The sequence below is a fragment of the Notolabrus celidotus genome, chromosome 1 (genome assembly GCF_009762535.1).
Source record: "Notolabrus celidotus isolate fNotCel1 chromosome 1, fNotCel1.pri, whole genome shotgun sequence".
In the NCBI taxonomy this organism is placed as follows: domain Eukaryota; kingdom Metazoa; phylum Chordata; class Actinopteri; order Labriformes; family Labridae; genus Notolabrus; species Notolabrus celidotus.
Window position 1 is genome coordinate 24,797,745 of NC_048272.1, and position 13,915 is coordinate 24,811,659.

The 13,915-nt window shown below is 40.6% G+C and overlaps 2 protein-coding genes across 2 annotated transcripts; one reads left to right on the plus strand and one right to left on the minus strand.

The window, feature by feature from the left end:
* The first annotated feature begins 280 nt into the window (after positions 1-280).
* On the plus strand, positions 281-5,059 carry tpgs2 (tubulin polyglutamylase complex subunit 2). The gene is made up of 7 exons (XM_034685793.1): positions 281-481; positions 597-676; positions 758-845; positions 1,037-1,177; positions 1,345-1,458; positions 1,605-1,768; positions 3,195-5,059. Exons 1-7 carry the CDS (start codon positions 406-408, stop codon positions 3,411-3,413), a joined length of 882 nt encoding a protein of 293 aa, XP_034541684.1. The 5' UTR covers positions 281-405; the 3' UTR covers positions 3,414-5,059.
* Positions 3,815-7,893, minus strand: aqp7 (aquaporin 7). Its single transcript, XM_034685783.1, has 7 exons — positions 7,846-7,893; positions 7,568-7,739; positions 6,537-6,663; positions 6,320-6,457; positions 6,099-6,217; positions 5,790-6,007; positions 3,815-5,616 (listed from the first exon to the last, which is right to left on the minus strand). Exons 2-7 carry the CDS (start codon positions 7,703-7,705, stop codon positions 5,430-5,432), a joined length of 927 nt encoding a protein of 308 aa, XP_034541674.1. The 5' UTR covers positions 7,706-7,739; positions 7,846-7,893; the 3' UTR covers positions 3,815-5,429.
* Between the last annotated feature and the right edge of the window lie 6,022 nt (positions 7,894-13,915).

The following is a 13,915-nucleotide window of genomic DNA, read 5'->3' on the forward strand; positions in this document are numbered from 1 at the left end:
TATATGTTAAAGCAATGATTCAAATAATAATGGTTAAAATAATAATACAAATAATAATACAAAAAAAAAATAATACTTTACAAACAGGAGCTCATCTCCTTGACTCGAATCCACATCAAAACAATGTAAACAATAACAAAGTGCAGACAATAAGTGTGAACAAAAGACTCATGGGGCACGCAGGTGACACGTGAAGGCAGCGTGGGCATTCGGTCTATTAAAAAACGGCTCTCAAATGAACGGCTCATCGGTTCTCATCGTTCACTTAAAAGAGCCGTTTAAAAGACCGACTCGTTCGCGAACGTCACATGTCTATCCCAACAGTTGAAAGGTGAATGATACGATGCAGATCGCTGCAGAGGATGCTTCTAGGATTAGTTCAAATTCATGATTTAGACCTACACAATGGAAGAGACCAAAGACAGCTTGACATTCAAAGGTGTTGCTGAAAGACTGACGCTTGGTATTACCCGAATATTAGGTGTGTATCATGGTTCTGTGTATCATAGCAAAAAAACGACCAGTTTAGCTAGCAGACACACTGTCGTTTAACTAGGATAATGATAACTTTTATGTATTTGTCCCTGTTGTGCCAGAGAACATGCCTGGTGTGGTCGATGTGCGTTTTGTAGAGAGGGAGCCTGCAGAAAAGAGAAGCCTGCTGTCGTGGGAACAGGTGAACATTTAACACAGGCATTGTGAAGATAGTTTGGTTATCACATTGTTGTCAATTGATTTTGTTCTATTGCTTCCTTAGAAAAACACATGTATTTTGCCTGAAGACCTGCGAGACTTTTATCTGACAACGGATGGATTTACACTAACTTGGGGCGTTAAATTAGACAGTAGGTGAACACACAATTGAAATGTTCTGTCTGTGATAATACTATTTTTATAATGCCTAGCTTTATTCAAATGTAAAGTTACTTCTAAGTAATACATGATATAAGTAGTTATGTAGAGCTTTAACACTATTTTTAGTAAATCATATATTTTTTTAGCTCTTTGGTAAAACAAATTTGTGTTGATCTTTCAGATGAGTGTGTTTCCTTGGGATGCATGATGATCAACAGCGTGGCCAGGCTTTGCCCACTCCTGCAGCCAGTATCTTTATTCTCTCTACCCAATGCACCCTCACTGACCGACCTGGACTGGGAGGAGGACAACACAGAAAGTGGTAACCATCACCTGTCAGATCCTCATGTGGATTCAACTCAACAATTACAGCATGTCAAGTTTGATTAAGTCTGTTTGTGTGCTCAGCTGTGCAGAAAGCAAGCTAATGAATGAAATGTTGATTGGAAAGTAAATATTTATCCAAGATTTGTTAATGCTGTTTGCCAGGGAAGCGGCATGCTCTTGCTGCACCCCATTTTGATTCTCGGAGCCGCATCTTCGAGTTGGATACCTGTGGTGGGAACGGCAAAGTGTGTCTAGTCTACAAAAACTGCACTCCAGGTGTTGTTTTTATTCACAAACTACTCATTACATGATTTTCTCTAAACAACAAACATAAACCCAAAACAGTATTGCCATATAAATACACATTTCCACATAAAAGTGTTGACATGATGTATTTGTTGCTCTTTTTATCTTATTTGCAGGTGTGGTGGCCCAGCAGAGTGAAATCTGGTTCCTTGATCGCTCACTGTGTTGGCATTTCCTGACAGCAACCTTCACCTCCTACTACCGTCTGATGATCACCCACCTTGGTCTGCCTGAGTGGCATTATACCTTCACCCCATATGGCCCTAGCCCCCAGGCCAAGGTAAAAAAAAAAAGAACAAGGTTCAAATGCATTTTTAAGACTACTTTTGATAGTTAGAATAACATATGCAGAAAGAACAGAAAGCCCTTTATATTCATTGTACCAGTACAATTGAATTTAAGTACTACAGCTGTACACAGTGCAAGCTAAAATAATAATAATAATAATAATAATAATAATAATAATAATAATAATAATAATAATTAATAATAATAATAATAATAAATAATAATAAATGTTATTTATAAAACGCTTTTCTAAAAACTCAAAGACGCTGCACAAAGAATAAAGCCTCATATAAAACAACAAAATAATAAAAACATGAATAAAATCAATTTAAAATCAATCATACGTTAAAAGCAGTTCTAAATAGGTGCGTTTTGGTGAGTGATTTGAAGGTGGACAGGTGGGGGCAGTTTCGAATGTTAAGTGGTAAGGCGTTCCAGAGGGTGGGGGCGGCGACAGAGAAAGCTCTGTCCCCCCAGGTTCGGTGCTTGGTTTTCAGGTGGTAGGAAGAGGAGGTGGGCGTTGGAGGTTATGGGAGGGGGTGTGGTGGTGGAGCAGGTCGGTGAGGTAAGAGGGGGCCTTGTTATGGAGGGCTTTGTGGGTGAGAAGGAGGATTTTAAAATGTATGCACTGTTTGATAGGGAGCCAGTGGAGGTTCTGGAGGACAGGGGTGATGTGGTCATGGGTGAGCAGGCGGGCGGCAGGGTTCTGGGTATATTGTAGTTTGTTGAGTTGTTTTGAAGGAAGGCCGTAGAAGATGCTATTACAGTAGTCGAGTCTGGAAGTGATAAAGGCGTGGTTTAGGGTTTTAGCATTTGAAAAGGAGAGAGATGGACAGAGACGGGCAATATTTTTAAGGTGGAAGAAGGCGGTTAAAGATAATAATATTAAAATATATTTAAAACTACATACAGAAAAAACATTACATGTACTCAAAACACACCTTCAGTAAATAGATTAAAAAACTATGCTCACATAAATGAATTAAAATGCATTATTTACTCCAATACTTAAAGCTGAAATTATTATCCTCATTGTTTCTTTACTTCTCATTTGTATTTGTAAATCTCAATTTACCAATTTATGTTCAGATACGATGTAAATAAAGAATAAAATAATTGTGATGATTAGATGATATGATATGTTTTTAAAAACTTACAGAAAGCATAATAATGTTTTGGCCCCACATCTAAAACATAGAATTGGTAGATTTATGCGCTCACTTACTGTTCTTATAAATTTTTGCACTCCATACGTGGATTTCTGTAGTTGATTTAATGTCTCCCTAAAGTTACACTCAAGGACCCCCTGTAATGATCGCTATTACAGTTCTTATAGTTGTTCTTTTTGTTGTTATTTCTTTAGTCTACATTCCTTCTGAACTGTAATGTAATCTATACCTCTCCTGTTCTCTCTTCAGCAATGGGCATCTCTCTACCAGCCCCTGACTTATAACAGTGATCTCAGCTTGCCTGATCTTACTGGTGATTCCCATCTCAACAAGCTGGATCCGACAAAAGCATTCAGAGGCAAAACAAAAGTGCCCATCCCCAAAAAAAAGCAGTCGGCACAGTGCAGCTCAGGAGGCCCTGCCAAGAGCCAGGGTGGCACAGGAAGACATGTTGGTGTAAAACGGTGAGAGCATCCTGGAATTCAATCGACTGTGCTGTCTGTTCAACAAAACATCTCAGAGGAGCAGTCTGCAAGTCTGTAACTGGGTGGACTCTGACCTAGCTGTACGTCAGACGCTTGGCACTTCATGGGACCATTCCACCAATAGCCTACTTTGGAATACTGCATGTCTAAATGGATACATAGCCTGGGGTTTGGTTGTGGTACCAACCTATGGAGGTAACGTGGCTTATGTGTTAAAGGTTTCATGCATTAAGAATAAAGTCTTCCTCCGATAAGGTAGTTAGAAGAACAATTGTTTTTTTCATACATTTCCAATTACAAGGGACATCACTGTAGTCCTAATAATCATATGCTAACATACATTTCTCTGCTCTGTGTGAGTGATTAAGAAAAGAGACTTTTCAGTGGATTTTATCACAAATACTTTAATTTGTCAGTGCCTCCTTGACAACAGTTCAACCCTAGTGACATCTAGTGGTGAAAATAATTCAAAGTAACCAGCTCATCACATCTTTTCATGTGCTGTTAATAGCACCAATAATAATGTGAAGGTAATGCAGTATTATCAAACTCTACCACTTCTGTAGCCAATAAGGACTCAATTGCACTCAATAATGACATTGCTTTAGTTTCTATCCAAAGTTATTAGCACTAGGCTTGAATGTAAATATATCACTATACAACAAAAACATGTATATTTAAAACTTTAGAATAATCTAAGAATGTGTTAATTGCAAATCTCTTTCATGTTTACACGAATATACAATAGAAGAAAACAGAATGAACTTAATATCTGACTGATTCTTTGGTCAGTGCTTGTATCACTTCATGCATGTTTCTATAACTAGATTTTAAAAAAGGCTAAATTGATCACATCATCCAGAAAATGTTCCAGTCCGGATGTTGAGAAGCTGCATATGTACTTGACAGACGACTCAGAGCTTCAGCATCAAACGTTGGTCATTTTAAGAATGCATGGAAATCTGAACAATAAAACATTCAATTATCACAGGTGGGCAATATAACATCAAGTTAATCAAGTTAGCATCAATCAATATAGAACTTCAAGACAGGCATCAGCACTCTTTACTGGCCCTTGCATCACTGTAGTGATGGTATGTGTTTCTGTAAACTTCACAAACTTAAAAAATGATGTACTTAAGTTACTGAAGTGTGATTTTTGTATGATGAAATTCTGACGGTGTGATTGCTGAGATTACTTGTTAGCTTTATCCACCATGGGCTTTTTATTCCCAAAGTTAAAATTTACAGCTTAGCAGATCCAACAGCCTTTTTTTTTAAACACCCAGTTGCTCTTTCAGAGGTAATCAAGCCAAATTCACAGTTATTGGTTGTAGGCTACTGTGCACTGGATTTTTGAGAAGAAAAAAAACATGTTTATTATCTTTGATTGTGCGGCTGCCCTTTCAAGCTGAGAGGAGCCGACTCCTACTGTTCCTATTTAATTTTCCAAAAGACACACGTTTATTTAGAGTGCTACATAGGGCCACATATTTTCCTTATATGAACTGTAGTTTCAGACTCCTGTCTGACTCCAGTTGACTGTTCACAGCAGAGGGATATTCATGATGTTTTTAAAGGTCATATCTGCTACTGCTACTTCAACATTAAAACAATGAATCAAAGTCATTATGTGCTTTTTTCATATTCTGTTTCTTGAGATAGTTTTCAGCCTTTTGATTTAGTTTGAACTAACTCGCATAAGAGCAATTCAGCATACATACGATGTGTTCAGTATCCTCCTTGTGTTGCACATTCTTTACATCACAAGCACATTTTTCACAAAACATAATGCAGATGAAATTACTCATTTAAAACTGGCACATTTAAAAACTGCTACAGAACCTTATTTGACCCTTGTTTGTAAAACTTCCTCTCAGCAAGTTCTTGGTCTATTTTGTAACGCTTCATTATCATGGAATGTTTCTACTGCCTGTAGATAGCCACAAAGCTTCACAAAGACACACTGTGCATACTTTTAAGCAGGGTGGGAGGGCTCTTAGACGCATACATTTGTACAGATGTTTTCTTGTTTCTCCAGAGCAACAGTCTCCTCCAACAGCCCCTCACTCTGTTCAGTGGGGGGAGGGTGGTGCATTTCAACCAAGACCTTGTAAATCCCTGCACCCAATACTCCTCCAATTGAAGGTGCAACTAGAGGCACCCACCACCAACCATTACCAGCCCTGCATGGATAAAAACAGCAGAGTACTGAATACTTTGAATACTGACATATGTTGAGTATGGGATAACCAAACATTATTTAGTAACAGAGTGATTTTGCCTTCATGCACCCCTCCTTAAAGTGACAAAACATCATCGAATCCTCCCTTTTGAAATAACAAAGCATCCCGTTTACCTGAACACATCAGTTCCCCAGCCTGCTATAGCAGTGAAGACCCTGGGTGCGATGTCTCTGGTTGGGTTGATAGCATAGCCGCTGTTGCTGCCCAGAGAAATGCCAATGAGCAGCACCAAGAGGCCCACTGAGATTGGCTCATGACCTGCTGCAGCTGGTTTGTTCTTCTGATCCGCCAAAGCCATCAGACACAGCAGCAGCATAGCCGTTCCAAACACCTGGTGCATATCACATAGAAACAAGGGTTACTGCAGAATAAGTCAGATCACAGTAATTTGGTAATCCTTCAGTTTGGTAGTTCATCGCTACCTGGTCAATGAATCCAGCTGGTATTGAGAGGTACGGCGCCGGATAAGTGGCGAAGATACCAGCTGTTGCTTTGGCACCAGTTACAGTCAGGTTCCCTCCACAGTAGTCATGTATAGCTTCTTCATTATGGAAAGCATGACACAGCAGATATTCTTACACTTTTGACTTCCATCAGAAATACATAAAATGTTGAAGGTGTTCAGGGCCAAGTGTGTCCTCACCATAATAAACAGCATAAATTGTCCCTGCAGCCAGAAATGACCCCAACAGCTGTGCAAAAATATACAAAGGCAGCATCCTCCATGCAAGGCGACCAAACACACACATTGTTAGTGACACTGCTGCATTCATGTGAGCCCCTGAGAGAGAAAAGAAACACAATTATCTATAGTTGAATCTTTTCATGACTACTTGATGTAAAAGTGCCAGCTATCTTACCTGAGACTTTCCCTCCGACATGAACCCCCATAGCAACACCCAATCCAAAGCCCAGGTTAATGCTGAGGAACTGTCCAAATGCTCCTTGCCCTGTCACTACCTGGGCCACAGAGCCGAGACCAAAAGCCTGCACGGAGAGCAGAAGAAGTGCACAGGAAATATCCCATGAGGTGATTAAATTACAGCAGAATACTGAGAAAACTTCCAAACTTGTGTTGAAGGTAGAGCATTACAGTAAACAGGATATGTCAAAGAAAAATTAACAGATTAACAAGGAGTCAGTGTTTTGAGGATACAAGTGTTTTGATTGGACACATTTTAACTATGTTACTGTGAAAAATATGCTGAACTTGAGCTTTTTTTTATTATTCAACCCTGTGACCCAAAGTGACCTGGAGGGGGGGAAATGCAGACCCTCTGTAGGTCAGGCCTTTAATTCAGGAAACAGGAAACATGTGGTTCCTCCACAAGGAGTCATGTGTATTTAGGTCAAGAGTGCGTCTCATTTCCAAAGTAAGAGCCCAGATAGTTTTAAAAGCACATAAGACATACCTCTGTGTGTGCCCTTAATCTGCATGTGCTCTTGTCGCATGTATGAACGTTTGTATGTATTCCTTCCAGGCCTCTAAGTATAGGGTTTGTTGTAACAGCTGACAGATAACATGTGACTTTTGAAGCCCTCTCCATGTGGCCCACTGCCTGATCATTCCTCTTGCAACCCTAGATTTCCTGGTTCACCCACTCGAACCCACCAATCCTCACGCCTGACCCCTGCCATGTGACTGTGAAATGAACTTGTATTTAACAAAGGGGGCATGTTATTGGGGTCAAGAACATTACATTAATGATTAATAGCATGTGGATGTTACAGATAAGAGTGTCCCAATGTTCCAAACAGAGAGAAGAGCTCATTCATGAACTTGAGCTGTCACATAAGAGATGGATATGTAGGCATAAAATGCAGTTTAGGCACACACTATTGCAAGTGCTCCAAATGGAATAATACTTCACATGAATATGACTTCTCTTACCATCATGATGTAAGTGCAAAGAGATTCAGCCAGTCCCACACGTATAGCTTCATTCTGCAGCCAAACTCTGGATCGAGTTACTTTAACTCCTTTCCGCTGAGAGACCCCCAGTTCTACTGACTCCCCCAAGTCCTTCATTTTTTTCTTCTCTTCTTCACCTCCTCCTGTTTTCCTATTTTGCACAATAACGAATCAAGTTGGGTTTCCTTAGGTGACTTTATGTGGTGCCTCCCATCTCAAACAGTATTCCACAAACAAGTCTCTCTCTGAATATTTACCTCCTTGTTCCTCCTCCTCCTCTTCCTTTCTGCTCCACTCACTTTCTCATTGAATGTGTCTCTCTCTGTCACACGTACCCATTTGGATTTGTCCACATTTCAAAGCCGCGACCCAACCCCCTCCCCTTGGATACGCTCTGACACACAAACAGACAGACCCTTCCCCCAATAGCTTTGCATTATCTGGTGTCAGTGACCAATACGAGGAAAGTTTCTAAAATGACTCCCTGTTTTAAACAGAAGTGCTACTTCCCCTTTTGTGATTGACACATAATGAGTTAAACAAGGTAATCCTCTTCATTGTTTCTTGGTTTCACACATCCATGTCCCACACACAGGGATACTTCTTCCTGTCACAGCCTCACTTACTTTATGGCCCAATATTAATGTCCACCCTCAAGCTCTCACTGATTTTTTAATTTGCCACCAGAAACTCTGTTCATCTTTGCAATATTTACGGCCACAAAACAGACGTGCTCCTCTGCATAAATATCAGCTCCAAATTTCGAATCAGCTTCCTTGACCACTAATAATCAGTATCGGTATCTGCCCTGAAAAAAACATATCGGTCTATCTCTACCCTTTATGCCCCCTTTCCAAAAGTGGGCATTTTTGCAGACTTAGCGTAAGGGAATTACCCATAGTTCATAGCGTTGTGATCTGAAACACAGGATTCCCAGGGGAAGCCCGCAAGCTTGGAAAGGTAAACGAACACCATAACATGGAAATTTTAAAAAGTGCGACAGTAAAAAAGAAGCATGAATGTTGCAATGAAATCTACAGGTGAAAAAGTTTGCCTGTAAATATAAATATAGAAAACAGCCTTAATCTATTTATCTTCATGTGTATACAGTATCATTTATATATTTATAGTTCCATCCATCCATCCATCTTCTTCCGCTTATCCGGATCCGGGTCGCGGGGGCAGCAGCCTCAGCAGGGAAGCCCAGACACTCCTCTCCCCGGCCACTTCCACCAGCTCTCTTGGGAGGATACCGAGGCGCTCCCAGGCCAGCTGAGAGACATAGTCTCGCCAGCGTGTCCTGGGCCTTCCCCGTGGCCTCCTCCCAGTCGGACATGCCCAAAACACCTCCCCAGGGAGACGTCCGGGAGGCATCCTGACCAGATGCCCGAACCACCTCATCTGGCTCCTCTCGATCCGAAGGAGCAGCAGAGGGTGCAGAGCTGGTCCAGTGTTCCACGGCCAGGACAAAAACCAACTACAAAGTCGATCAGCGATCTGCGACCTAGGGTGTCCTGGTGCCACGTGCACTTATGAACACCCTTATGTTCGAACATGGTGTTCGTTATGGACAAACTGTGACTCGCACAGAAATCCAACAACTGAACACCGCTCAAGTTCAGATCAGGCAGGCCGTTCCTCCCAATCACGCCCCCCCCAGGTCACGCTGTCATTGCCCATGTGAGCATTGAAGTCCCCCAGCAGGACAATGGGGTCCCCATTGGCTGCCGCCCAATCCACATAGCACCGGACCCCTGTGAGTCCCCCTGCGGGTGGTGAGTCCACGGGAGGACGGATCCATGTAACCCATTCAAGCTGGGCCCGACCGGGTCCCATGGTTGAAGGCCCGGCCACCAGGCGCTCGCCTGCGGGCCCCAACCCCAGGCCTGGCTCCAGGGTGAGGCTCCAGTGGCCCTCCGGACAGGGTACACTTGCTCCTGTTGTTTTTTCTCATCAGGTGTGTTGGGGCCGCACTTTGTCTGTCCCCTCACCTAGGACCTGTTTACCTTGGGAGACCCCGACAACATAGCTCCTAGGATCATTAAGGCACTCAAACCCCTCCACCACGTTAAGGTGGCGACCCATGGAGGATTATATTTATAGTTATATCGCCTATTTATATACTCTACATTGCAGTCTGGATCAGATGGCATTCGGTCGTCCCTCAAGTGTCTTGAATTTGAGGAAAGTAAAAATTGTGCTATAAAAATTCCTAATATCTCTAAGGTGAGCTGGTGACGTCATGCAGGTTATATGAGGAGTCTCAAAGTGCTGTCCCATTCCCAGTTCTACAGTTTGAGCCCTTACAGCCTCCTGCCCTGAATCACTTTCCAGCTGACGTCAATTAAGTCAAGAAGCGCTCAGGGCTCAGGACTCAGGGCTTAGAGAGGATATTGAGATTGGGCCTATATATGACTCAGTTTGAGAGTTGTGTAAGTTTCAGTCTTGGCACTTTATATTTGTCTATGTCATGTACGATGTGCAGTATTTAGCAATATTAAAAATGCGCTTCTGAAGATAACTGTCCCGTAAAATGTCTTTGATATATCTGTTTATTAATTTAAGAGATTTTTTTTTAAAGAGTAGCAGTTTGTATGTCCATGAAAAATATATTGTATTGTGTACATTTTGTGACATTTTCACTATGTGCATTGACTACACATTTTGGTCTTCACGATGTGAATACCCAGAGTATACAGGGCAGCATAGGCATTTCTAGACCATTTTTGGGGGTGCTGAAGCACCCCTAAATTGAATCCTGGCACCCCTAAAATTTGAGAGATTTAATTAAAATGTTTTACTGTATGTGCTTTTTAACAAGCTAGAAATGTTTCAAAACCATACAGTACTTGGTTGAAACATAATATTTGAACACCAAATATACAGCAGCTCTGAAACGTATCAAATTATATAATATAGACAAGAAGGAAAAAGGCAGAGAAAAACATTGAAAAAGTCAATTTCTGTTGTGTTTTACATGTTGTGCATTGCGTTTGAAATGAAAGTCCAAAAAATAACTCCAATGTCAATTTTTTGTATTTTTGGTACTTACTATAGGGGGCTGGTTTACTCCAGAAACATACTCTTCATGTATATGTTGAGGAGCTGCTGTCTCAAAATGAGTTGTCTTTCCCCAGAAATCAGAGTTACCATATGTTTCTTTATAACTGCAATCCATGTATCTTTTGCTGTGGCTCAGCATTTAAATAACCTTTATCATATTTAATGGTTTAGTCTCAAACTTTCCCAAAAAGTGTTATACTTTTCTTTCACAAATGTGGGAATGAAACTGAAGTAAAATGTACAAAACAGTGAAATTTATCTTGCCCAGCCAGGCAACTCTCTGGGTACTCAGCACCCCTTAACATCTGATCCTAGAATCGCCCCTACAGAGCAGTAGGGAAAACAGCCAAAAACACTGAAAACTATTGATCAAATTGAGTTTCAACAAGTATAACCACACATATCTGGACTAAGCAAAATGCTAATCCTATCTATATACTGTACCTGCCATCATGTAAACAAGTTAACAAAAGTTATCAAAATATAAAAAGCCCTTCTGGTGAGTGCAGCTGAAATCTAGGTATATGTATGCTTTAGTGGCACACACTCACTTACATTATTTATTACTACCCATTCTGCTGTACTCCCCTGGTGGTGGAATGAGTTACCCAACTCTATATAGACCGGGTATAGATATGGGTGATGATGATGTTAATGGGATATATGAAAAATAACTTCTTTTTTTTTCTATGTGAAACAAGCCAGAGGTGATGCAGTGACATCTTTTGACCACTGTACTGCAGCATTAATGGTATCTTCTAATGCAATTTCCCTCTGTTTTTTTCCCCTCACACTTCAGGCTAGTGGTGACAATAAGATTTTTTCACACTGAGGAGCAGTGATGTAGCTGTGTATATTATATCACACCTGATATCATTGATCATGGGGCAGGTCAGGTGCAAATGACTTTAACATACACCCTATGTAAACATGCTATCAGTGCTTTTCTAATCATCACATTAATCTACATCATAGACTGTATAAATATCTACATTTGGTAAATGGACTTAACTTGATAGGCATATCTATGGTCTTGAAACCCCAAGAGCACTTTTGCACTACTTGTCACATTGACTCAGAACAATTTGGCATTCAGGTATGCAGAAAGCAAGGATTGAACTGCCATTGAAAGACAGCCCTCTATACCACTTCACCAACGCCACCCTATTCAAAGTCATGTAACTGTGGTGCAATCTCCTTTCATGTATTGCAAGTCTGCAATACATAGTATAATTGATGCACAAGATAGAATTAAAATGCAATGCAATTTACAGATTTCAGTTAAAGCATGAAATGTAATATGAAATGAAGAGAGAGTTTTTTCCACTCAACACCAGCATAGTTTGTGTGCAAGTTCTGCCCTCTAGTGGCCAAAAGGGTGCTGATGGAGAGTATATTCAAAACATGTTATCTAACTTAACTGGATTCCTACTGAGTAAAGAAAGTGAATACACTCATCACGCACGTCTTTAAACAACCATCAGGTCACTGACATGCAGGTGCACACACAAATTAGAATAGCATGACTTCACCATTTCTTCACCAATTAATAGAAGCCTGGTCTTCATGTCAGTCAAGTGGTTTGAACCAAGGTCCTGCCTCTGACCTTTATCTGGTTATTGTTTAAGATAGTTGTTTGGACTTTGTGTGGCTAACCAAATCGTAGGGTGACCCTCTTCTCCCTGGCTGCAAAAATTACATTTCAGAACTTCAACTTCATCACAGATATTTCAACACTACTCAATATGTGTGTCAAATGATCAACCAGCACTTATTCAAGGCTGTTGTTTGCCCCAGAAGTGTTCACAGTGGTTACTTTGACCTGCTGCTGTTTACTGTGTGAATGATTGACTATAGGAATTTACGTGTAGTGTGTGAATGTCCAGTCTCTTCTCTTTGTTTCTTTAAAAAAAATGTGTATGAAAATAATAATTCTTCCACTTCAAGCCACTGTGCTTGTTTTTAACTGGTTAGATAACAGTTAAAATATGTATACCTCTTTTTTACTTGCAAATAAGGCAGGAATAATACTTCTTTATTTATTTATTTATTTAACCACGTAAGAGACTCATTGAGATTTAAAACCTCTTTTTCAAGAGTGACCTGGCCAAGACGGCAGCACAAAACCGGTTACAACACACAAGCACACAAAACAACACAGATAGAATACAGTCACAGTTTCACATGGTTACACAGTGCAATCACAAGATCCAATGGAGCATGTTTCTCTGTCTTTTATGAGTGACTTGAATTCCCCCAGAGTTACAAGATGTCAGTTTCAAGTCCTTCTGCACATCATTCCAAGTAAACGGAGCTGAAAATTTAAAAGCCTTTTTGCCCAGTTCAGTTCTGACTCTCGGGACCTGCAGCTGTATGATGTCGTGAGAGCGCAGGCCATATAGGCTGAAGTTTCTACACATGTGTGCACACAAGTATGTAGGGAGAAGTCCAAGAATAGATTTATAAATAAAAAACAGCCAGTGAGAGAGTCTACGACCGTATGGACAATGTGCGACAGCGTATAATGAACAGTGATGTACATGATAGCTGCAACCGGTAATAAAATGCACCGCACAGTGATACATAGTATCTAATTTCTTTTAAAACTGATCAGGAGCATTCATAAAAAACAGGTCTCCATAGTCCAACAAGGGTAAAAAAAAGTCGTGGTGATCAGATGTTTTCTGACTTTTAATGAAACACAGGATTTATTTCTAAAAAAGAAGCCCAATTTCAGCTTCAACTTTGAAACAAGTTTATCAATGTGCAGTTTAAAGGACAGTTTCTCATCAAGCAGAATGCCTAAGTATTTATAAGATGTGACCATTTCAATTTCAACCCCATGAGCAGTAGACAACCTGGGAAGGTGAGATGGAAGCTGTTTGCCATTTGAAAATAGCATGGTCTTTGATTTATCTGCATTCAGCACTAACTTGATCTGAGTCAAGTGGGACTGAACAGTATCAAAGGCTGATTGCAAGAACTCAAGGGGTTTTATTGCCTGTTGCCTGCCTCAGATGGGTGTTAACAGCACGTGTAGAGTCTTTGTTGACTTATTTCATAGCAAAGATACTCAGTGAGTGCTACCACTGACTGAGGTGGAAATTTTTCCATCAGCATTCTTTCCTTATGCATGCACAGGAAGGGGTGTGTCCAGTCTTTTTGGACTGTGGTGTCCCAAACCAGGGAACTGACTCATTCAGGGGTGGCAAGAAATATGTGTGCATACATAGATGAGTATCCTTTATTCACCCTTTCTGTCTA

Excerpts from the sequence above, each read along its gene's own strand:
- tpgs2 (XM_034685793.1), top strand. The coding sequence starts at position 406 with ATGGAAGAGACCAAAGACAGCTTGACATTCAAAGGTGTTGCTGAAAGA. Across the intron at positions 677-757 it reads GCCTGCTGTCGTGGGAACAG|AAAAACACATGTATTTTGCC; the intron begins GTGAACATTTAA and ends TTGCTTCCTTAG. Across the intron at positions 1,178-1,344 it reads GGAGGACAACACAGAAAGTG|GGAAGCGGCATGCTCTTGCT; the intron begins GTAACCATCACC and ends GCTGTTTGCCAG.
- aqp7 (XM_034685783.1), bottom strand. The coding sequence starts at position 7,705 with ATGAAGGACTTGGGGGAGTCAGTAGAACTGGGGGTCTCTCAGCGGAAA. Across the intron at positions 6,218-6,319 it reads AATTTATGCTGTTTATTATG|AAGCTATACATGACTACTGT; the intron begins GTGAGGACACAC and ends TCCATAATGAAG. Across the intron at positions 6,008-6,098 it reads CAGCTGGATTCATTGACCAG|GTGTTTGGAACGGCTATGCT; the intron begins GTAGCGATGAAC and ends GATATGCACCAG.